We start from the raw sequence: 25844 nt of genomic DNA, 5'->3' as shown, positions 1-25844 counted from the left end.
ATACGAACACACACACGCACGCGTTGCATACATCTACGGTAACATGTACAGAGACTTGACAGTACACACACACTAACACAAAAGTACATATACTTTTGCAAACACCATACATGTATAGCTACATGCTCAAGACCTCATATATCCTCATGTAACGTGAGAGTGAGAGTGAGTGTGTGTGTCTTTGAGGAACTCAAACTCAAACTCTGCCAAAACAGATACTTGACACTGAATAATTCTCCTCAGTACAATGAGTTACTTTATTGTGCAAAGCCTTTGTCTCCCCCTCTTTGGACATACAAAAGTGTATGAAGTCAAAACAGTGATGAACACGGCAAGAACATGAGACAAATAAAAACCATTGTGTGCTTGTAACAAACAGTAACAAAACAATCGATATAATAAAGAGGAAAAAAAAGAGTGAGGTTTTTAAATCTCCTTCACTCTTCATCTAAACACAGAACTAAAAGAATAAATTATGTTCCCCTTGGAATTGGCAGCTTAAAGAAATAACCAGTTCATGATTCCATGACTTCAAGTAGCTGCTATTAAAAACTGTAAGTCACTGATTTAGAAATAAGTGGTGGGGGAAAAAATGTGCTTAAAAGGCAGATTCTTTGTCAAGCCCAAGTGCCATCTTGGATTTAGAAATAAATCTATGATGAAAAAAAAAATAAAAATAAAGTGAGCATTTCAAAACCAGGCAGCCAAAAGCTCCTATTCCAAAAGGAAAAACAAAAACAAAAAAAATAAAAACAAAAAAAAAATCCATGATTCAATTGGGCAGTGTATGGGACGTGAATTTAGTGTATCACGATCGTTTAAACGCACCCAGCCGCATGTGCAACAGGGATGCCAATTGTGTGCTCAAGTTGATATGGCAACGGGGAGAGCCCGCAGAGTCATGTGTCCATATTGCGTGTCAGTTTCCGTGGCAGCACTTCCTGCCTGGTGTGAGAGGAGTGCAGCCATCAGGTCTGAGCTGAGCTGACCAGACCAGAGCAAACGAGAGCAGATCGGCATTAAGGACAGCAGAGTCCGGTGCTGCAGATTACAATACTGCTGCTCCACACACACACACACACACACACACACACACACGCAGGTAAACTAGAAAAGTAGTTAAAACAAACACAAACAAGTGATTGCAGCACAGGTAGTGTGCAGTGCAAGGGGGTGGAGGGTTGTAGGGTGATGATGGTGATGGTGGTGGTGGTGGTGGTGGTGGTGGTGAAGGGTAGGGAGGGGTCACTGTCTGGTCCCCCCACCCCCCTTTTGGTGCCTTGTCCCCGACTGTCCCGTGACGTCCGCTCTCCTTCCGGAACGGTCAGACGGGGGGCTGTCCGTTGTGCCGCAGGCTGGTGTAGGGCCACAGCAGCTGCTGGATGGTCATCCAGGAGTCCCCGGTGCCCACCGGGGCCGCGTCCGCCGCCGGCTGCAGCACCAGGCTGGCCAGGATGGCCAGGAGGCCGGCCAGCACCAGCAGCACGGCCGCCCACACCCACAGGCTGCGGGGCAGGCCCGGGCGCCACGCCGAGAGGCTGGGGAGAGAGAAGTAGGACGAGGTGGTTGTGGTGGTGCTGCTGCTGCTGGTGTTGGTGGTGGTGGTGGCCGCGGCGGAGTTGAGGGGCTCGTCCGTGGACGGTGTGGACCCTGGTTGCTCCTTGGGAGGGGTGGGGCTGGGAGTCTGGCTTTGGCTGGAGGATACAAGAGAGCGAGAGACACAGAGAGGAGGAAAGAAAGAGAAAGAAGGAGAAAGATCAAGAGAGTGAGAGAGGAAGGGATGTGAATGAAGAGGATAGAAAGGGAGAGAAAGATGGAGGAGAAAAGAGGGGAGAAAAGAAGAGAAGCAAATAAGAGACGGAGAGAATTCGGTCAATATATTTGGGGAGTTGGATGTGGCGCACACATCACGGCTCGGCAGTTCAGAAGCAAGCGGCAAGACAGTAATTTCACTTTTAAATAGCGACAGTTGAAAAACTCAAAAGGTGAGACGAGAGGAGAGGAAACTTCAGAGGTCAAATCATGACGGATGGAAAGAAGGAAGATAGCCCATGTTGTACAAAGGAGAATAGCTGCACTGGACATAGCATATTTGTAGGCCGGAGGTTATGGGGAAGATTAGCGGATGAGCTTGAGAGAAGTACATACACACAAGATGACTGCGGACGCTCTGCACCATTAAACCTTTGGAAGAGAAAGTAGAGGATTAATGTTAATGAAGTGTTTATGAGCCATCGATTACAGAGATCATTTAAAGGTGCACTCCGAGTCCGTACCCAAGTAGCATATTCAAGCCACCTCATATGATCAGATTTCTTCTTTACCCAATTTAAAAATGTTATATTCCAGGAAGACATTTTGCTCGGACACCAATGTGTGCCGTAAAAGACTAATGAAGATTACTGAGATGTGGCACAGTTATTCACATATGTCCAAAGGTCTAGTGCACATTTAAATGGCCCTGAAAAGGCGGCTCAGAAGATGTTCAGAACGACGGCAAAAAGCAAGATCTCAGAGCAAACTGGAGAGAAACAAAAGTGATGGTCGACATGTCCAGAGAGTGATCAAGGAGATCGAGTAGATGTTATTAGGAAGATCTTATACCAGCACTCCTCGCTGCACTATGCAAGGGACTTGTGATGGGAGGTGTCCCTTGTGGATGTCAAAGGAGCTGCAGACAGTGGCAAGCGACGAAGGCCACCGACTGAGCGGAAAGAAAGCTCTCTTTCACTCTCACTCTCACTCACTCTCTCTCTCTCACACACACACCTTCCCTCTCTTATTTTGGAATAATTAACCATTTCCCTATTAATATGCCCACTTGATCACCATGGCTCACTCACTTTCTATCTCCTCCCACCAATCCCTATCTTGTAAGAGATGAGCCATGTTCTTACCCATATGCCCAATCTTGTAGTGCACACACACTCTTAGAAGTTAACACACCCACTCATAGCGAAGCATTTTAGCAGCACGAAAGCATCTCAATTCCATGAGCCTAGACTTCCACCTTCCTTTCACCACACACACACACACACACACGAAGCATCTCAGCAAGCACGAGAGCAAGGCGAGGCGAGTCGGATCGGAGCCGAGTGTGTTCTCACTAACATCTTGAGGGGCATAAGGAGGGAGGTGAGCTTCTGGCCCAGCTCCGTGAGGCTGGACTTCCTCCTCTCCACCACCACCGGCTCCTCCCGCCGCTCCTCCTCGGAGTGCGAGTCTGTGTCGGAGCCAAACCTGTCAGTCACAAACAGCCACACGTCACCGACCCCGGACCTGCCACAGACACCACCCCATCTGCGCCACCTCCAATCAGGGCTGTATGGCAGACGTCAGCTATAACTGATCACAGACCAGTTGTAGACAAATGGCAAAATGGCAGCTCTGCTTTATCTATAAACCAAAGTAACCAGTGATACCGTTTTTAGTTTTTCACCTCTCCACCCAATTGCAAAGCATGGTGGTTAAATTGAATGTAGAGTCACCTGCCGAAATACAAGACGGACAACCTGAAGGCATGCAGTGATATCTACTGGTCTGATCAAAGCTTCAATAGCGAATTCAAATGCAATTCAATGCATCACTGGTTACTTTCACCTCGAGGAGGAAACGCTCTTGTTCCCGAATGTGAGGCTGCCAATACCAGGTCATGCCACCTCCCTTCTTTAGAACAGGGGCAGTTGGTTGATGGCTCGTATTGATACAGGTCTTGGCCACACCTTACCGATTCACGTGCGGGTAGTCGTCCAGACAGTTTCTAGAACCTTCGCTGTCGGGCCATGCCCCAGAACTAACGAAACGTTTCAGCGGCGGGCGCTGACCGCTGCCTCCTTTCCTGCAAACCACGCCAGGTCACATCGCATCAGATCACATCACATCACATCACATCACAAAACATTATGGAATTTTGAGCCTCACAGGCTCCTGTACTCTGTTGTGTTTCCCCCCCCCCAGCTTTGCATTTTGTACAGGGCTAGGCTAGGCTATGCAAATGCAATTTGTCTGAATCCAGTGAGAAGAAAATGCAAAACAAATGGATCAGGCCTCACATCAGGGCGTTTTGTATATTTTACTTGACCTCAAAGTGCATGGGATGGCACACAAATGACCTCAAAAGTGCATGAAATTCAAGTAGTTGACCTACTGGTGCATAATGATTGCATGTAGTTGACCTCAGTGTGCATATGACAGCATATAATTGCATGTGGACTGCATATGAGAGGGTGGCATGCAGTAAGTTTGATACATACCAGGGGGGTCTCCTGGATAGTCTGTCAGTTTCCACGTCTCCAAACTCTGGGGATTTGGACTGTAAATAGAAGATTACAGGGACAGGTGAAGGTACTATTCAGCAGATCAAGGCAAGGTAAGGGAACGCCACATAAAACAGTTCGCATAGAACAGTTCAGACATATAATTCAAAATGCATTACACAAACATTTAGAAAACCATAAAAAGTCCCAAAAGATATAATAATTGTCTCGAGGAGAGAGGTTTACAGAGCCCAGCGCCTGAACCTTAAAGACTGGACCTGAAGACAGTGACACTCAACAGTAGTATTTCAAACTACAGAATAGACGGCCAGCAGTTGTGTGGGTGCGGCATGACTGTGCTGAGGGTTACCGGTAGTAGATAGATAGATAGATACTTTATTGATCCCCAAGGGGAAATTCAAGAAATAGTCTTACCAGCTCTCCGCTGCGTGGGATCACTGCGATGCTGACCCGCCGCGAAGAGGGCTGCATGGTGGGGAAGATGAGGGGAGAGTTTCAGAACAGAGTCACGACAAAACATACAGCTCTCCATCAATCACACACACACACACACACACACACACACACACACACACACACACACACACACACACACACACACACACACACACACACACACACACACACACACACACACACACACACACACACACACACACACACACACACACACACACACACACACACACACACACACACACACACACACACACACACACTGTATATGCTTGGTGTCCAATGACTACCAACTAATTCGAATTTGCCCAAAGTGACTGGACGGGCCATTTCCATTTAAGGCTATTTCAACAAAGCCCATACCAGTGTTTTTATAAACCGGGACTAGAGAAACACACACTTATGGTGTAGATTAAATCTGAAATGAATTCGAGCAGGAATAACAGTCTGCAATGGCTTAGAGTAAACAGTAAAGAAATTAATCTGTAACCTACAGCTCATGGGACCTACCTTGTAGTACTGTGAACCAGACTGCTTCTTATTCCTGAAGTCATCAGCTGAAAACAAGATAGACAACATTAACAATTTGCAGTATAAGTATTTCATATGACACAACAGCATTATAGTAGATAGGATCCTAGTGGCATATTTGTTCATGTCCAAACATTATGCATTCAGAATACCATTTTTGCATTTGTAACTTAAGTGTGAGTTTTGCAAATGTAACAACTTTGAGATAGAGGCAACAACAGACAGTTGTTCATCACAACTACAGTCTATGGTTTCATATGATCTAATACTAAATAACCAAAATATATTGTAAAGATGATCATTCACACACAGCAATGGTCATATTGACCACAGCTGTTGAGCAACTATATGGATGTGGTTATTATTTCCAAGGCAGTCCACCTGATTGGGCAAACCTGGCGAGGACACTTACATATCCAACACTTAAATTAGATCCCACCACAATGGCTAAAAATACCAATTTAATTTACCCCTTCACTAAATCGTCACGACAATTTGGCAGAGGCTATTATCCAAAGCAACCTGGGTGGATATACTGAAAATGACCATCAGTGTGGTCCCTGGGTATTGATCGCATGCGTCTGGTGGTGTTAGCACCGTGCTGTACTCGCTGTGCTGGAGTTGTAGATGATGATCATGGTTTGTTACGTTTATATTTAGTCACATAGCATATATTTTCATCCAAAGTGACTCACACTGTTCTGTTGTGCAGATATAGGAGTTAATAAGGACGCAGGGATGGAGCTACTTCTGAACGTCATGTTTTATGTTTAGTTATCTAGCAGATGCTGTTGTCCCAAGTCACTTCACCTCAATTTAGTTTCATCTACATAGCGCCAGGACATGAGAGTACATCTGAAGACGCTCTACAGCTCTCTACAGCCCAGCTGGACAAATACTGATAGTTGATCAGGAGGCGGGGGGGAAGCAGGTGAGGTTCCTGGTTACCTCTGTCGGAGTGGGAGTGGGAGCCAAAGGAGCGCTCGTTGTGCGAGACGGACTCCCGGAGCTCCAGCAGCTCGGCGTGCTCCTTGGTGTAGGTGCGCCGCAGGTTCTCCACGTGCTGAATCATCACCTCCACGGCCTTACCGATACGGCTCTCCTGCAGGGGGGCGCCGCAATGGCCATCGTTAGGGAAGACTGGCACGCACACACACACACACCTATCCATCTCACCTATCCATCACACTGTGTCTCTCGTACAGGTCTTTATACAGTATCTATGTCTTTCTCTTACACACACAAACACACCTTTTTGTCTCCCTCACACACACCTCTCAGCCTTTCTCTCACATACACACATAGTGTGTTTTCTTACACACACACACACACACACACACACACACACACACACACACACACACACACACACACACAGAAATGGACTGACAGTGACGCAGACCTGGTGGATGGCGCCCAGCATCTCTGAGCGGCTGGAGACCCTGACCATGGACTGGATGAGGATCTCCAGGTTCTTCTGCAGCCGATGGATGATCTCCATGGACTGGCCGTCATCCTCACAGAGAGGGATCAGGGCCTGGGGAAGAGTACAGCACAACAGTTTACACACACACACACACACACACACACACACACACGCACGCACTGTACGCACATACACACACCATATCAAGATCATCCTTTCAAAAGGAGATTAATAGCTAGGTGTTGACAAGCTCAATAAACACATCACATCATGACACACACACACATGTGCACGCGTACGCGCACACACACTTTGTTGTTATCAATATCATCTACAGACAAAGAACATGTCCTAGACATAGACACATTAGAACAATAAGCATTCAGAGAACAGTCCATCCAATATACAATCCATCATGCCAAGGAAAAAGAGTATTACCATTACAGATTTACATAAAAAAAAGACGAAATCATTTAGGCATGCAAGTCTGTTAAAGTCTTCTCTATCAACAGTTGGATTACCTTCCTCTCTCTCCACCAGATGATTTGAAGTCAGTTGCTCTATTTGTATACAGTAAATGCATACTGCAACTACACAACACAATAATGGTTGATAATCGTATCAATCTTGCCCTTTACCTCCCCCTATCCACCTCTATATTTTTCTCTGCCTCTCCCACTTGCAGTAGGCTTTTCACCATCTTCTACTCCACTCCCTGTCTCCTTTTAGCACTGCCTCCCAAGTCAATTGCACACAAAGCTATGCAAAACAATCACCAATCCATATTGTCAATATTGCGAATACTGAAAAATTCTGACTATGACCCACGACAAACAACATGTGACACGACATGGCTTTCACTCACTCACACACACACACAGCTATGCAAAACAATCACCAATGCATATTGTCAATATTGCGAATACTGAAAAATTCTGACTATGACCCCGACAAACAACATGTGACACGACATGGCTTTCACTCACACACACACACAGCTATGCAAAACAATCACCAATGCATATTGTTAATATTGCGAATACTGAAAAATTCTGACTATGACCCACGACAAACAACATGTGACACGACATGGCTTTCACTCTCTCTCTCACACACACACACACACACACACACACACACACTCTTCCACCCCTCTCTCAGTGCCCCTCCTCACCTGCAGCAGTCCCTGGCAGCTGGACACCTCGCGCCGCACGTTGTCCTCGGCGAGGTCGCGGGAGCGCTCCTCCAGCCGCAGCCTCTTGTCCAGCGTGAACATGTCGCACTTGAAGCCCAGAGACAGGCGGTGGAACTCAGCCTGACAGCATGGAGGAAGCAGGATGTTTACAGGTGAAACACACACACACACACACACACGCGCACACACACACGCGCACACACGCACACACACACACGCACACACACACACACGCACACACACGCACACACACGCACACACACGCACACACACGCACACACACACACGCGTGTAGATGCACAGGGATTTTGCTTTAGACATGTTGTCATTCAGAAGAAGAAGTGTGACCAAGTTAGAAGAGAATGGGTTACATTCAAATCAGGACCAGGGAACTGAACAACATAGACACAGCTAACCTGAAGTTGCCCAAGGCAACTTTTGAACTTTTTAGCTTCTGCTTGAATGAAGTCTTAAAGTATCTCCTTAGTAATGATAAGGTATGGTGACAGGTGCATAAAAACCATCAACGGCTTGTGACAACAATGGAAGAACACTCTGGTGTAGAAATACAACACCACGACTCACCTCAATTTCCTTTTCACTGGCAGACAGGCTCCAGCTACAACAATAACAAACAAACAAATAAACACACACATTCACATTCAGCTTCAGTTTTTACATCATGGAGTGACATCCCAACCATCCACGTAAATGCTATGTGCCTACCTGTTTCTCCTGTCCTCACGGTCACTGGCATCTTCAGACACAACTGAGGTCTCACCTGGAAAAAGAAAGGAAGGGTGAGCGAAGGGGATGAGACAGACACAGACAGAAAGGGAGAGACATGTATGTGTGCATATTCAGATTTATTGTACAACTGCTTAGGCAATATGAATGAATTTGCCATGCCAATAAAGCATTCTTACCGTAAATTGAATTGAAAAAAAATGAGAGAGAGGGAGAGAACGAGATCAAGTGAGTAGTCCTACCTTCCTTCTCCGTTACAGCAGACACCTCACTGTCCTCCTGCACTTTTTGTCCCTCAGGGGCCTCTGTAGTCTGCTCCTTCTCCTGAAGCAGGAAAACAGAATCTGCATCATTGTCCTGGTCTGACTTGCTCATGGTCTTCTTCAGACTTGTTCAACTCTCAGCGGATTCACAGTTCTGTCGCCACAGTCATCTAATGACTCCTTCCCACCTATTCACACACCTACCTACACACACACACACACACACACACACACTCTTCCTTCCGCCATGAGTCACTAATAGAGCTGTCCCAGAGCACACTTAAAAAAAAAAAAAAAAACACTTCACTGGGAGGGCCAGACCGACCACATTTTTTAATGGCATTAAAACCCCACCTCCACGTGGTAGGAGTCACGGGGGTCACACCGCACACTCAAGAGTTCACACAATGTGTGTCGGGAGAAATGAGAGCAACTCTGGGCTAAAAGCACATTAAAAGTAAATTCTAATAAACTACAGACACATTCCATAATGTCTCTATACCTTAATAGAGATATGTTCAACCTTCTGAGATATTAGCAATGGTTTAGCAATAGCACTTTAATCATCCATCCATCCATAAAACGATTCCTACCCACTACAGCTGCTTGATTATGGCAAAAATCATAAATCATGATTATTTCCATCAATATTCAGATCACAATGATTTAGCACGATTGCTCAATGAATTTAGAAACACCATCCATGTTCTCAACTTTCGAAAAAGTCCAGTCTCGTTTAAAATAAGTTTAGTCTTTAATGATCCACCATGTCTCGTCTACGAACCGCAATGCTCCATATATGTACATTCAATTTGCATATGACATGCATCATGCCTAGAGTGACTAGAGCTGCAGTATTATAAACCTGGGCTACTTCAGCCCAGGAAGTACAAAAATGACTGTCATAACTGCCTACGGAGCACATGCCTGTACCACAGCAACCACTCAACCCTACGCCGATTGACCACACTGACGCATGACTGAAACTAACCCGTGGGAAACAAAGTTCTTGGCACCAAAAGAGCAAGATGCTAACTGACTGAGGGGTCACCTAAAGCCTGCCCCCTCCTGGCCAGAGCAGTGCAGTGTTACTCACCGGGACCGTCTTCTGCTTGGAGTCTTTGTCGCCCCCTGGAGGAGACTGCCCTGCGGTCGCATCCGGTTTGCTACCGTCTGGAGCGGCGGGGTCGCCGGTGACCTGGGAGTCATCATCCTTAGCCTTGTCGGAGGAGTCAGCAGGGGTGTCGTTTACACCGCTGGTTGCCGTGGTGACGTCTGAGGATTCCGTCTTAGTGTCTATGGGAGGGGAGGGGAGTGGCGGATGAGCAAAGGTGAGCACAAAAGGGGCGGGGCATATTTGCAAGGAAGCCAATTGGCATGGCCGAAACTCACCTGCCATGGCGACAGTTTCTGTGGCAGAATCTACGGCAGTCTCCTCCTCCTCTGCTACAGGGAGCAGGCTGGTCCTGTGACTATGCAAATACACACACACACACACACACACACACACACACACACATTAGGCTTTGCCAATAGTTCAGCGTAATTTTGCATTGTAAAGTATACAATGAGTACTTGTCTACAATGACAACAAGAAAACATTCAAATGGATTAAAAAAGTGGCGGATTCTTGCAGGCAGCGATGGCGGCTTACCTCTCCAGTGCGCTAGTGGAGTCAGGAGGCAGCTTCTGCAAGAGACAAAGACAAAGTAAACTCCGAGCCAAGCTTTCACCACTGCCACACACACACACGAGAAATGAAGATTCTCTTAACGTCAGATTTACATATGCCCACGCACACACCCCTACCTGAGACTCTTTTGGTCAGCGCCACCCCACCGACCCCCCCCCCCCCCCCCCTACACACACACACACACACACGCACGCACACACACACACACACACACACACGCACAAACACACACACAAACCTGTCTCCTGGCATTCCATGTGAACTGAACTGAAAAAGTGAGCAAGTCCTTTTAACTAATGCAGGCAATAAAATGCTAATTCATTACATAACATCTGGGCTATCAAGAGCCCTGTGGCTGAAAGGGAGAGATGTGAGAATGTGCACGAGTGTGTGTGTGTGTGTGTGCGTGTGTGTTAGAGAGAGAGAGAGAGAGAGAGAGCGAGCGAGACAGAGAGCCCGAGTGAGACAGAGAGCGCGAGCGAGCGATAGAAAGGAGCAAGAAATTGTGTATTCTGTTAGCATGTAACTATGCTAGGTTTGCAAGCATAATCTAGATTTTTTTTTGTTGTGTACAAAAGATTGATGAGTCTTTTAAGACATATAAACAATGTTTAGAGCTAGAGATATCCATACCAAAAAAGACATCTCTAAAAAGCTCTCTGTTTAAAATAATTTCTGTGTTGAGGGTAATGTTTTTCCTTAAAATTCTCCTTTCATTTGGTCAGTAGGCCATTGTCATAACACGCACAAATCAATCTGACAGGGATGACAGGGTATCTAGAAAAGATCACAATATTCATCACACATATCTTCACGCATACACAGAGAGTGTACACAGAGAGTGACACACACACACACACACACACACACAGACTGACACACAGAGACTGAGAGAGAGAGAGAGAGAGAGAGAGAGAGACACACACACACACACAGATTGACACACAGAGACTGAGACACAGAGACTGAGACACAAACACACACACGCACACACACACACACACACACACAGAACCCTGTCCCAAGGTAGGCATGGCTATGCATCCAGATACCACGGTAGTGTTAACCACTGTAACCAAGTCTGTTGTGCTACAGAATGGACTACACTCTTACAACAAGACAGCTAGCCATGCACACTGTATGAGTATGAGAGAATACATTTTAAGACAAGAAGAGAAGCTTGCACTTGCAATGATTTGCAATGTCTTTTATGGTCTCTGCCATTTTAAGTCGCTATTATTTGCATGCAAATGGGACACAAAATGATATGCACGAGACAGAGTGCAACAACAAAAAGTGAGACAGCCAATTCCCCTCGTCTTTACAGTAAATGGTTAAACAGTTTCAACCATTAACCATTAGGGTTAAACTTATAGCATCTCAGACACTAACTAAAAACAGGTCCATCTTCAACACTACATACTGATCCAGGCAGAAACACACACACACACACACACACACACACAAACACACTAGAGATGGGTGACAGGGCAGGGAGATGCAGTGGATGATGGAGAGCATTAAAAGTCATCAATGAAACGGCAAACACGAAACGCAGAGGCAGGGATCTACACACACAAACAGCAAGTTTTACAGATGCAAGGGGCTTGGAAAAGTTTCTCATCACACATCTACAAACAAACACACACGCACGCACAAAATTGCAAGTGTGCGTGCGCGCGCACACACTCACACACACAGTCCAGCATACCCCATGTCTCAAGCAATCCCAGCCCCTTTAAAGCTACATCAACTAGACAGTCAATAAGAGCCCTGTTCCAACTCAAACAAAAACACTGTCTGCTTTACCCTGGAAAGGACTCTGCTGCTGTCCATTTGGAGATGAGCGGCTAGAAACACAACACACACATACTTCTGCTCCTCACACCCGACTCGCACAGTTAATGAGAGAACATGCATATAAGGGCAAAACGAAAAGAGAGGGAGGGGGAGAGAGAGAGGGAGAAAGAGAAAGAGAAAGAGAGAGAAAGAGAGAAAGAGAGAAAGAGAGAGAGAGAGAGAGAGAGAGATAAAGCAAAGCAGTGTGCGGCAGAGAAATGGGAGGGAGGACAAAAAAAGGAAGTGGAAGTAGAATGAAAAAAGATGAATTGCTAATAGAGAGAGAGAGAGAGAGAGAGAGAGAGTGCACGAGATGGAGACACACAGAGAGAGAGAGAGAGAGAGAGAGAGAGAGAGAGAGAGAGAGAGAGAGAGAGAGAGAGAGAGCGCGCTAGTGAGCGAGCAAGCTAGAATGATATAGAGAGAGTGATATAGATAGATGAGAGAGAGAGAGAGAGAGAGAGAGAGAGAGAGAGAGAGAGAGAGAGAGAGAGAGAGAGAGGCAGGCTACTTCCTCTGAAACTGACCTGAGAGTCGTTGAGGCTCATGGTACTGGCCCCCTCCTCTGCTGTGCTGCTCTCGCCCGACGCGGCCTCCTCACACCTGACCACCCCCCCCACACGGGACCACAGGAAGACAGAAAGACAGAAATAAATGAGCGAGTGTGATGATATTTTTTTAATTCTATTTTCTCTTTTCTCCTTCTCTCGTGTCTCTCTCTCTCGCTCTCACCGGAGCAGGAAGCAGCTGGGCTCATGTGTTGTGACAGTGAAGTTGCCTGTGTGTGTGTGTGTGTGTGTGTGTGTGTGTGTAGGAGAGAGAAGAACAAGAGTGACAAGAGGGCAAGACAGTGTGTGAGTGTGATCTTGTCTATATGTGTGTGTACGTGTGTGTATGTATGTAATGTATGTATGTATGTATGTATGTATGTATGTATGTATGTATGTATGTATGTATGTATGTAATGTATGTGTCTAAACCCTCTTGCAGGTGCTCTGGTCACCATGCAAAACACCTCATCAAAGTCACACACTCACCCAGCCATCCCCCACACTGCTTTGAAAGGCAAATGTGGCTTAAGGCAAAACAAAAAAAAAACAAATGTCTTCATTACCCAAATGTAGTGCTGCTATCCTTCACTGCTAATATGCATGTGTCATACATTACAGTAAAGCAAAACACTGTAAGGCTTGTATCAAAGCAATAGAAGCAAAAACAAACCAAAGACCTCACCTGGGAGATGGAGAAATGGTTTCACCCAGCTCGGCAGGTGTGTTGCTGGGAGAGACCATCTCCTCTTGTCCAGGGGAAGCTTCTTCTGAAGGGAGGGACTCCAGCACTGGGTTGGCCTGGCTGGTTTCAGAGGGCACAGGGTCTGAGGGGAAAAAAAGGCAGAAAACAGTGTTGAACAAGGACGTCCAAGAGCACACTTAATGCAAGGCATAAAACACACACACAAACACACACACACACACACTCTTCAAGTCCATGTGTGAAAATGCAACAATGCACAGCAATGAATCATCTTCTTGTCTCAGGTACAACATCACCAGCACGCCAAACTACTGCATTACTCACCAACTACTTATACAAGAAAAGAGAGAGAGAGAGAGAGAGAAAGAGAGAGTGATGGACAGAAAGCGAGAGAGAGAGAGAGAGAGAGAGAGAGAGAGAGAGAGGGAGAGAGAGATGGGCACTGTAGCATAGAGGAGATGGAGGAACAGAAAAAAAAAGATTGTGTGTTTTTACACACAGCACAGTCCATCCTCACCAGCTGCTGAAGTGTGTGTGGGAGGAAGAGGAGCAGGATCTCGTTGCTCAGCACACGCAGTCTGCTTGTGGGCGTCCTCAGGCGCAGTGCATTCTGGGAAGTTGGCTCCTTCCTGTGGGCCACATGGGGGCAAAACCAACTTCAGTCAAAAAGGGATTTTTATTTTTGTTTACAGTCATTTACACTTCGCAAGAACCGATCAAATCAGCTACAGTTATGAGGGCATATTCGACCGGCAAGTCAAAGCAGATGCCAACATGGCTGTTCCTCTCCGGGTCACTGGACTGTGGCGTCTACTTGTCTACTCAGCTCTTCCAAGAGGGTAAAGTAAGAGTGTGTGTGCCGTTTCAGGTGTGAACTACGTTGTTCCTGAAAGCCTATTTTTAGCCCACGATGGCTGCTCAGGGATCAAATGTCCAAAATATGTTTCCTTATTAGCTTGGATCTCTCTGGCCTAGCTGACCAACACGTCGTCATTTCCTGTTTGCCACACACACACACATACACACACGCACACGCACACGCCAGGAAGGAGCATCCCCATCTTAAAAAGGATCATCATGGTAACAGTCAACCATGTGACCGGAGTCGGCCAATGACCCGAAGCCGAAATCACACTGATGAGCGGGAGAACAATGGCCTGACTATGCACACGGAATGTGAACGAGGGACGATGGCAATGGGAAGTGGCCGGACTCCTCATTCCTCAAAACAGATGGGCTTTTTTGAGTTCATGGTGAAAAAAGTTCAGCCGCTTTCAGTCCAGTCATGTGAACTTATCACAGAGTTAAAAACTGGTCTTCACAGCTTATCGTACACATTCAGTTGTCCAAGGCATTTTTGACAGCTCTAATAGGTCTAATGTCTTCAGGATCTTGACCATCACACATCCATCAGCACAGTGATCAAGGCACAAATTGGGCTTCGCAGAGAATCTGGCACACACAAGCAGTCGAACTAGATCCTTTACACATTACTGATCAGTTTCCCCCTACATGAATCAAGTCTAGTCCTGAAGTTTTACTTTTAAGTCTAGAGCTAGGCTTAAACCCATGTCTAAACCATTCTCTCATGATGGGCAAACTAGACTAGAGCAGTTACAAATGGAAAACATAATCTACCTGTTGTCCACTGGATTCTGTTACAACTTCCGTCTGTGGCTGTGGGGATTCTGAAACAGAGACAAACAAATGTAATCAAAACTTTTTTCCCCACCCATTCATAGCATTCAACACATCCATTTTAAATTCACTCACACTTTTCACATCGAGGCTTTTTACATCATCCAGACAGCACAAAAAATACTTCCAGTCATGGATACAAAAACAAGCACCAGGATGTGCCATGTCTAATTATGACAGCTCTCTCTTTCCCTCGCTCTCTCTCCAGTGCTTGGCTCTCAGTCATGCAGACACAGGAAGGCTTGGAGGGTGTGTGTGTGTGTGTGTGTGTGTGTGTGTGTGGGGTTAGGGTAGAGACGGGTGAATGGCAGCCCAGATTACGGGGGTCTGAGAGAGAAGCAGTCAGACATGGTTGGATTGGATTTGTGAGAATGTGTGTTTGTGTCCATGTGTGGTTATACACTTCTACCAATTTGTGAGTGATCGTATGCATATATGTGTGTGTGTGTGTGTGTGAGACAAAGGCCGTGTGTGTCTGTGTGTGAGAGTGTATGTATGTGTGTGTGTGTGTGTGTGCGACTAATTGCTTCCAAGTGTGCTGCTGTATACCACACACACACACACACACACAGGTCTGAATCAGCGAGGCCTGGCCAAAGAAGGTAGGGCCCCTGCGGAGACCATGGGGACAGCCATAGAAGGCCAGGGTCCAACGGGGTCCACTCTGCCCTGGCTACTGTCAGAGCAGCCAGGCCCTTAAGCTGCCGTGGATGGCTGGCTGCCCTGTGACCACTGGGGGATTAAGGCGGAGATGCTAATCCACTCGAGACGGGGCAGAGGCTGACACAGAGTAAACGCAACCGCTGCTCCATCCTTCCAGACCCCAACACACACACACTCACTCTCTCTCTCTTGGTCTCTCACACACACACACACACACAGACAGACTCACGGTCAAAAGGAGCATGGTGCATGGAGCAAGAGACATGGTCAAACATCGACAAAACCAAAGGATTAGTGACTGCCCCCCCACCCCCCCCCCACCCCCTCCTGCCCCCCAGGCCTACATCCACATCAATGCTCAAATTCTCACAGCATGGTCTCTAATGTCTTCTGATTGTGCCTGATATCCATCACAGGTAGTCTTTTCAGCGAGCACACACACACACACACACACACTCTCTCTAAAAGGCTCTCACTCAAGCATGAGCACAAAGACAGACTCGCACACACAAACACACACTCTCAAAGACAGCCTGTGTGTGCCTGTGTGTGAAGATTAGCAGACTGTGGCCAAGTACCAACAGCAGCCCCATTAGAGTCAGTAAACAGGACCTGACTAAATGGGCTCTAATGCGGTCTGGTTGGAGAACTTTACCGGTCCCTCGTTGCCCTCGCCAAACTGACCTGTGGTTTCGGCGTGGGGACTGTCCTCGGAGGCTTCCGGAATGTCGCTCCGTGAGCGGGCAAGTTCGCCCTGCGGCGTCTCTTCTTCCTCTACGCCCGAGTCCAGCTGCCCTTCCTCTCCCCGCTCGCTGTCGTTCTGTTTCTCCTCCTCCTCCTCCTCTTCCTCGCCGCCTCCTCCTGACCTCACCTCCTCGGGCCGCTTCGCGTCTCCTCCGGCGTCCTGCGGTTCCGACGACTCGTTGCTTCCGCTGAGCGGGGCGCCGTTCTGGGCGATCGCCGATGGCGGTGGCAACGGCGACTCTGGAATCACGTATTCTTCTTCCCACTCCAACGATGGAGCATCCTGGTCCTCTTCACCCTGAACCAACACACGCACACACACACACACACACACTCAATATGAACTCTGGTACAGATGAGTAAGTACATCCACAGTGGAGCTGATCAACACTGGGGAAGCTGAGAGTGTGTTGTGATCGACAGCGACAGAAGAGAAAAACATACAGTAGCTGGAACACTTCGGGGGGGAGGGGGGGTGTGAGAGAGAGAGAGAGAGAGAGAGAGAGAGAGAGAGAGAGAGAGAGAGAGAGAGAGAGAGAGAGAGAGAGAGAGAGAGAGAGAGAGCGCAGACACCCCACTTAGGCGTTATGAGTGGGCAGCTAAACTCCCATAGTGCGGTGGTATCTCTGTGAGAGCTGCGCTCTCATGTCTGTGTGGAAATGTTCTCCATTCCACTAAAACAGTGTGCCAGTGATTCTGCTCTAAAATAAACCAATGACGCACCTGGTTCACATGCCAACAGCAAAAGCCCTTAATGGTGGTGATGACCTCTGATAAACACACATCTACCCATGAAGTCGATATCTGCAGCTTCTGAGATGTGTGCTGACTGACACACTGACACACACACACACACACACACACAAACACACACGGCCTCCCCTACCTGTGGTACATCAGGCGTTTGGCAGCTGGCCTCTCTGCTGTCCTGCGGGGTTTTCAGCTGGTCCAGGTCATCCTTTAGCTGCTGCTTCTGATTCTCCTGTTCCTGAACCCTACACACACACACACACACACACACACACACACACACACACACACACACACACAGAGAGAGAAGGAAGAGCATCAGTATCCAATCACTTCACAAAACATTGGCACAGTAACTTCCTTTAACCTAACATTTCCTACACCCAGTCCAGTACTCCTGCCTAACTGCCTCACAACAGTGAACTCAAACGATGAGAGGTGTTCATCCGATATGACAAAGCGCACAGGCGTCTAGAAGGCAGACATATTATACCCAATCCGCAGGCCCATGCAGTGTCCCATGGCCCCCCCGACTTCTGTCCAAGGCCTCCGCTTCTCCCAGAAACCTACAGGGCTGACACAGTAGCGGCTGCTAGCCCAGCGAACGGCCTGGTCCGTTTCCACACCTCCGACTGCTAACAGCGTCCGAAATCCTGCACGACTCACTTTTTATCCAGCCCCCTCCATACACTCTGCAAAACACCCCCCCCATTACCTCCGCCCACCCCCATCCAATCTAGAAAACTCATGCACGAGTCTCGTTTAGAGAAAGAAAGAAGAAGAAGGGAAAAAAAAGAAAAAGTAAGAAAAATATCTTCAGTCTGGAGCCAAAGATGGAGTTGATGTGAGGTGGGCGGGAAGAGCATAAGGTCCAGCCATAACCTCCTCCGTGAAGGGGGGCGGTTCTTAGATGGCTCCTCCCCCCCCACAGGTGTCAATCATTCCGCTCAAGTCAGTCAGTTCGAGCTAAAGCCGACAGCGGTGGTTGCCAAGGACACGGAGGCAATAACGTGACCCTTCACTTTCTGTGGAGATTAAATTCTCCTCAGCAGATCCACGGCTAGTTCTACATCTGTACTGCTCAGAATATTACAGGAAAGAGAACTGAAGAGAGGAGCAGAGAGATAGGAGAAACAGATGGCAAAACAGACGGCAGAAATGAAGCAACTGCAAATATAAGATAATGAACATTTGAACAAATGTCCTCCATGACCTTTTGATAAGCAGGAAAGAAAGAGATATTATCAATCTCATTCACATACTCATGACACACACACACACACACACACACACACACACACACGATCGGTCAAGGATGGGAGTACAAAGGGTGGGGGTGGTGCTCACCTGACGGACAGGTGCAGGATCTCGGTGCGTGAGCGGCGCATGTTGCTGGCCATCTTGAGCAGCTCCTTCTCCAGGGAGTCGGTGTACTGCTGCAGCTGCTCTAGAACCTGGGCCCAGTCCTGCCGACGCCGCTCCCACTCAACCTACAGAGGGGCACAGAGATCATTAAGCACCAATCTATTCACTTCAGAGAGAGAGAGAGAGAGAGAGAGAATCTTTGAGAGGCGTGAGAGTGAAAATGAAAGAAAGAAAGAAAGAAAGATAGAAAAAATGAAGAAAGAAAAGCAATGAAACACAAATAGGGTAAGTGGATGAGAGAGAGAGAAAACAAACAAAACAAAACAGGGGGAAAGAGTGAACTACTAAACGAGGGTAGATCTGTGGTGAGCCGTTTACCCCTGAGCTGAACTAGCAGCCCACATGCTATGTGCTCTATAACAGAGCAGAGCACAGCACAGGACAGCAACAAACACGCAACAATACCGCCCGAGGGGAGGGTCAGAAGGGACTGATTGTGTGTGTTTGTGTGTCGTTATTTTGATGTGCGTTTGTGTGTGTGTGTGTGTGTGTGTGTGTGTGTGTGTGTGTGGCCTTGTGAGTGCAAGTGTTTCTATGCAATTGTGTGTGCATGCGAGTTCGTATGTGTGCGGTAGTATGTGTCTTTGTGAGTGTGTGTGTGTGTGTGTGTGTGTGTGTGTGTGTGTGTGTGTGTGTGTGTGTGTGTGTGTGTGTGTGTATATGACAGACACACACACATTCACATCTTCACGCTCCGCAGCACACAGACTGAGTGTTCCTCTCTGCCTGAGAGAGCAGAGGAAATGGGGTGGGCGGGAGGTGGGCCGGGGCTAGAGAGGCGCGAGAGGAGGGGTTATATAATAAAGTAGGTAGAGGGATCCCAGGAGGTGTGAGCTGCGCGGCCATTTTACGTAATCTTCAGCATGATGAAAAAGCTAACTGCACAAGTGGCCCTAATCGCTAAACAAACAACTCCTCTGCATTCTCTAGCCGCTAATGCTACAAGCACTAGTAAACATTCCATCTGCCCACACATACATACACGTCACTTATCACACACACTTATTCACTCACATGTAATTACACATAATTGTTTTTGTAATTGGCTTCTAGGATACCGGTCCTCCAACATTCATATTCAGAGGACATATTAAAACAAAGGTATGTGTTTCACAGACATGAAGGTGTGGTAGGGGAAAAAATCTCTTCAGCCAAGGCCCAGCCACCGTCTCACCTGAAGTTTCTGATTGGAGGAAATATCCTGTCCTTCATGAGCAGCTGAATGGTTCCTCAATGCTGATAGAACAGTGTAACGGTCTTCCTGGAACTCTTTCCTCTAGAACACAAAAACCCAACACAAACCAAAACACAGGATTAGATGAACAGTAACCAAGCAAGAACAAGGAATTACGGTACAACAACCTATCCGAGTCCTGCCTCTTTTCATCCAAGTTGACATTCCTTTCCATTCTATGAGTTTAAAGCAAAGGAAATCCCATCAGAAATGTACCAAGCTGTTAAATATAATGATCTCTTTCAATGTTTAAATGGCCTGGTGAATGTCTGAGCCCTCTATTCTTTTTTTTTTAAATACAGTATATATATATCTTTGGGCTCTTGCCTTTAGATGGAGGACCGTGAAGAGTGACTGGAAGCCACTGAGAGAAAGATTGGGTGGGATCCGGAAATGACCAGGGCCACACTCCAACCCGGGTTCCCCAAAATGGTATGGATGCTGTAGCCAGTTGGGCCCAGTTAGCACCCCTACTCTAATCTATGCTGTTCTCTTTTACAGTAGGCTATTAAGGCACACCACTGAACGTCGGGTCCGGTGGGTGCCAGTCTTTACACATGACATCTGTGTCTCATGTTCCTTCTCAGCAGGTCCTCCTCTGGTTCCCTCACTGCATCTTGATGCATCCTCATTATTCCTCCTTCTCATTGTACCCGTACCAGGTCTCATACCTGCTTCCTATATTTCATCCCCTCCATTATTTTCTTTTTAAAGTATATTTTTTTGGGCAGTAGAGAGAGACAGGAAGTGAGCGGGAGAGAGAGTTGGGGTGGGATCCGGAAAGGACCACGGGGCGGGAATCGAACCCGGGTCACCGGCGTGCGGTGCAGGTGCCCCAGCCAGTGGCGCCACGGCTGGGGCCATCCCCTCCATTATTATCAAGGGTTTGGATGAGTACTGTACATTGGCTGTGCCTGTTAAACATACAACCGAGGTGGAGATAATGTTGTCCAAATAAACAAATAAACAGAGCAGTGTGGGAGGAATGTTTTGATGAGGTGCGGTAATGGAGCACTCTCCAGTGCCATGCCAGTGCTTTTCTGTCAGAATACTAAAAATTCCAAACTCACAACTCAAAAAAAAAAAAAAAAAAACTAACGAAAAAACACAACAGCCCTAATTGACAGGACAGTGGAACGTAGACAGGAAATGAATGGGAGAGAAATGGGATGTGTCTGAGATTGAGAAATGGATGTTGGACCTGGCACTAGTACCTTCATGTGGTAGGATATATACTGCCACTTGTGCAGACCTACCAACTCGGAAGAGATATTGGCCGGGTTTCCCAAAATCGTTAAGAAGCTCTTAAGTCCTAAGAACTTCTTAGGAGCGTTCTTAGAACATTCTTACAACGCTCCTAAGAAGTTCTTAGCACTTAAGAGCTTCTTAACAATTTTGGGAAACCCGGCCATTTTGAGTACACCTTTTTAGCTCATTTTGGTCTACATGTGTGCAGCCTAACATCAGGGCAACATACAGCTCTGGACAAATTAAGAGACCAATGCACATGTTCCTGATGTCATCCTGTGGTTGCTGAGTGACATTTGAATGAGTTGACTGTTATAGAGACCACTGTAAATTTGATTATGACCATCAAAAATACAGCAGCCATGCCATGAATCAGAATAAAATACTGGATTTTGTATTTTGAAAATACTAAAAATACTATTTTTCAATCGAGTACAAAATGTAACGTAATTTTGCAGTATTTTAATAATACAAAACACTGAAGTACTGTATTTTGATACAAAATATGAAGGCATTTTCCTCATCCCAATCAAATACAGCTTACAAAATAATATTTAGTATTTTATATTCATACTGGCCAGTGGCCATCCCTGACTGTCAACTCATTCGAATGTCAGTCTGCACCATCAGAGAAATGTACAGTGGTCTCTTATTTATTTTCAGAGCTGTAATAAATTTTGGATAGTTGACTCATTTATTAATGAGATATCTAAATTTCAGCTGAGCGTGGAACTGAATAAGAACTGAAACTTCACAGTTGTACATTATAACATGTACAAGTACAACATATGTAAATCATTGCCAACAATCTAGGCAATCATGTTCTTTGACAGATGCCATTAGTTGTTGGTTTTCTTGTGTTTCCCCCCCTTAACATGGTTTCTGCAGACTGATAAGTGTGTATGTGGGTGTTATACAGGAGGTGGTGGCTAATTCTGCAACCTAATGACTTCTAACTAAAGCCCGGCGCCCACCGGACACGCCGTTCGGCGATCTGGGCTTGATGCGCAGGATTTTAGAATAGTTTTCTATCTCTGTGCGGCTGCTGCGCGGCAGACGTTTCCAGTGGGCTTTGCGTCATTGAAAACAATGGAGTTCTAATTTGTTTATTGTCGCGGCGCACCGCGTACGTGTCCGGTGGGCGTGTAAGTTCTAGTAAGGTTAAGATGGTAATGAATCATGCTCCTATATTTTTTATTCAAATCTATCATTATCACTTTATTTTCCTATACTGTATATAATAAAGCGCTTTGTATGAAAAATGCTAAATAAACATGGTCTAGAAAATAAATATGGTTATGAGCATAGACATATACATCTATATATATATCTATGGTTATGAGGATAACTAAATCAAAAGAGTCAAGAGAGACAGTGATTCAAAAGATTCCATTGAATGATGCATTGAACTGGTAACAATTAGTCTGATGTCAAACCATTCCGTTAGGATCACAAAGGTGGCTAGGCAACATCATGATGCCATAGAACATAACACAGGCTAAATTGGAATTTTTGTGCACTTTTGCTTGAGTTTGTGTAGAAGTTGGCTGGTTTCAGATTTGTTGATCATTTCATATTCAAACTGTGATTTCTGGCGAACAGATTATAATGAAGTTTTGCTGGTTTTTATCCTGCTGCCTGGCAGCACGGCAGGATGAATGCAAAAAAATTAAGAAAATAGTTCAAAACAAAGGACTGGTGGAAGTAAAAAGAGAGCTGGAGTCTTTGGGAGTCAACATTGATAAGGTGGATGAGACTAAAAAGAAAGAGAACAGAAAGAAGACCAAGAAGAGACTACAAAAGCTCCTAATGCAGGAGCTGAGGAAGAAGAATGAGAACAGCAAAAATGGACTAGATAACAGGACTTTTGAAGATGAGCTCCCTGACCATGTCTTATCTGCTTTGAATGAACTGGAGACTTTGAGAGTGAACGCTGATGACGACGCAGAAGAAATGAAAAGGAAATACAAAAGGAAGTCGGAACTACAAAGTTTCCTAATAAATGAGGCGAAGGAGGTCCAGCCTTCCAAAACTGAACTTGACAACAAAGTTGACGAAGACTGCACTAAACCCACGGAGATACCTGAAGACTGCACTAAACCCATGGAGATACCTGAAGACTGCACTAAACCCATGGAGATACCTGAAGTCCTACATGTTCTGGATGACCTGGACACATTCCTGGACAAAGAGTTGGAAGTTGGACTCTGGGTGAGTAGAATACATCAGCTCACATTGGGTGTAAGAAGTAGCCTTGCATCACCAGAACTGACTTGAGCTCAGAGCAAAAAGTAGAATAGTGTAAAAAGTGACACATTTAAAACATCAAAATGGTTCGCAGTTAATTTAATTAAATGCTCCGCCAATTTGTTTATCTCCAGAAGGACGAATGAAAAAAGAGAAAGAGCGGGAGGTCTGTTTCTGGAGTGCCACACAAAACGTCCCGAGGAGGAAGTTTCAGGCGGGAAGACAAAGCAGCAGACGGCTGACGAGAACAAGGACCATCAAAACGATCAATAAAACCCAAACCAGAAGCCAGACTTCACCGTTTCTCCTCAATTCATTTCTTAAATATACAGTGAAGAGAAAATGTATTTGATACCATGCTAAAGTTGCCTAAAAAGAGGAATATAAAATCATCCTGACAATAAATCTTAATGTCTTAATTCAAAAACGTAGTAAAAATAAAACCGCTAAGTACAAAAATTTTCTTTGTGATTGAAGAATGTTTCGTAAATAAATAAATGTTCTTCCTAAATGCTAGGGGGAAGGAAGTATTTGACCCCTATGTAACCCTATGGGAATTTAACACATAGGTTAACATGGGGGCAGGCAGATTTTTATTTTTTAAGGCCAGCTATTTCATGGATCCAGGATATCATGCATCCTGATAAAGTTCCCTTGACCGTTGGAATTAAAATAGCCCCACATCATCACATACCCTTCACCATAGCTAGAGATTGGCATGGCGCTTTTTCCAGTAGGCCTATTAGCCTGTTTGATGCTCATTGAGCTCAATGCAAGTCAAACAGGCTAATAGGCCTACTGGAAAAAAACTACCATGCCGATCTCTAGCTATGGTGAAGGGTATGTGATGATGTGGGGCTATTTTAATTAGTTTCGGGCAGGCCGGTCTTTCAGTGTCCCGGGAATCATTGACAGATTCACTAGCATGGCCGTCATAATAAAGAGAGATTGATCACTAACGCTCTGTCTGTCATTCTCACTTAGCCTGGCACGCCCTCCCAGTGACGTAACGCCTTCAGGCTTTTGCTGTCGCTGGTCTGGTCAACTGCTAATCGGGAAGGATTTCTGAGTTCCCGAAATCTGCGGAACTGCCCCCTTTGGTCGAGAACCAATCAACTTTGAGCAGCTCCAACGGCTCTGGGTAGAGGCGTGTTCAAGGCAGAGGAAAGAGTGTTGTTATTGGTTTAAACTCTGCAAACCGCTTTCTGACATCGACCAGTAGCAAATCGAGGCACTTAAAGGAGGCGGGTCAACCAGCGCTTGGAGAAACCGTGTTAGCACAGGCTGTTGGTCAGACTAAAGTCTCGCAGAGCCTTTGAAAGTCGATGGTAATCAGGCTAATTCTCACTGGTCCCTTTCTCTCGGTCTCTCACCCTCACATGAAAATAGCGGGAGATACTAATTCACACACTTCAGGGAGCTTTCCAGAGAAGTTGGATGTTTGCTCGTATAAAAAAATGACTTAGTGGGAACTGGGCTAGTGTGCAGAAGCCTGAAAGTTATCGGTTCAAATCCCTGCTTCCACTGCTGTGCCCGAGTTGCTTCGGGGACAATGTAATCCCTTGTAGTATAGTTGACATGCAGTATGAAATTACTAAATGTAATGTAATGCAATGTAATCTCTGAGTCCCGAAAACACTTGTCTCTGTTTCTCGTGTGCTGCGTTTAGCTCCGGGGACAATGTAATCCCTTGTAGTATAGTTGACACATACAGTATGAAATTACTAAATGTAATGTAATGTAATGTAATCTCTGAGTCCCGAAAACACTTGTCTCTGTCTCTCGTTACGTGTGCTGCGTTTATTTCCAGAGGCGAGTGTTACCAGTCTGCGGATGAGGCTCCTGAACTCCAGGGACTGCTGCTCCGGCGTGGGGCCCTGCATGAGCAACAGCACCTCTCTGTCCAGAGTCTCGTCCAGCGGAGACGCCATACACATGGAGGTGGAGAAACGCTCCACACCCTAGAAGACGACACACACACACACACACACACACACACACACACACACACACACACACGTTAAGAGAACATGTGTACATACTGTAAACACAAAAACAGTGAAGACAACTTTTTCCCCCATGTTTTATCTCATCTTTGCCCTGCTGAAAGAGCAAAATGTAAAGTGTATTGAACGGCCCCTGTGTCTGATAATG

General features: G+C 46.2%; 1 protein-coding gene across 1 annotated transcript in view; it reads right to left on the bottom strand.

The window, feature by feature from the left end:
- Positions 1-177: 177 nt before the first annotated feature.
- The window catches only part of lrmp (lymphoid-restricted membrane protein), a 36628-nt gene continuing 10961 nt past the window's right edge, over positions 178-25844 (bottom strand). Inside the window, exons 14-38 of the mRNA XM_062517897.1 lie at positions 25514-25651; positions 20136-20237; positions 18884-19026; positions 17673-17781; positions 16727-17084; positions 15320-15369; positions 14199-14310; positions 13661-13802; positions 12955-13030; positions 10550-10584; positions 10288-10367; positions 9992-10191; positions 8875-8956; positions 8612-8666; positions 8471-8504; positions 7865-8005; positions 6667-6801; positions 6213-6366; positions 5244-5290; positions 4692-4742; positions 4254-4312; positions 3728-3838; positions 3112-3321; positions 2149-2184; positions 178-1694 (exon numbers count right to left, since the gene is read on the bottom strand). Coding sequence (XP_062373881.1) covers positions 1325-1694; positions 2149-2184; positions 3112-3321; positions 3728-3838; positions 4254-4312; positions 4692-4742; positions 5244-5290; positions 6213-6366; positions 6667-6801; positions 7865-8005; positions 8471-8504; positions 8612-8666; positions 8875-8956; positions 9992-10191; positions 10288-10367; positions 10550-10584; positions 12955-13030; positions 13661-13802; positions 14199-14310; positions 15320-15369; positions 16727-17084; positions 17673-17781; positions 18884-19026; positions 20136-20237; positions 25514-25651 — 3030 coding nt within the window. The 3' untranslated portion in view covers positions 178-1324. The remainder of the gene's footprint in view (positions 1695-2148; positions 2185-3111; positions 3322-3727; positions 3839-4253; positions 4313-4691; positions 4743-5243; positions 5291-6212; positions 6367-6666; positions 6802-7864; positions 8006-8470; positions 8505-8611; positions 8667-8874; positions 8957-9991; positions 10192-10287; positions 10368-10549; positions 10585-12954; positions 13031-13660; positions 13803-14198; positions 14311-15319; positions 15370-16726; positions 17085-17672; positions 17782-18883; positions 19027-20135; positions 20238-25513; positions 25652-25844) is intronic.

This window comes from Sardina pilchardus, chromosome 17, assembly GCF_963854185.1.
Source record: "Sardina pilchardus chromosome 17, fSarPil1.1, whole genome shotgun sequence".
Lineage (NCBI taxonomy): Eukaryota > Metazoa > Chordata > Actinopteri > Clupeiformes > Clupeidae > Sardina > Sardina pilchardus.
Note: the sequence above shows the minus strand (reverse complement) of the source record. Positions and strands in the feature narration are given on the sequence as shown.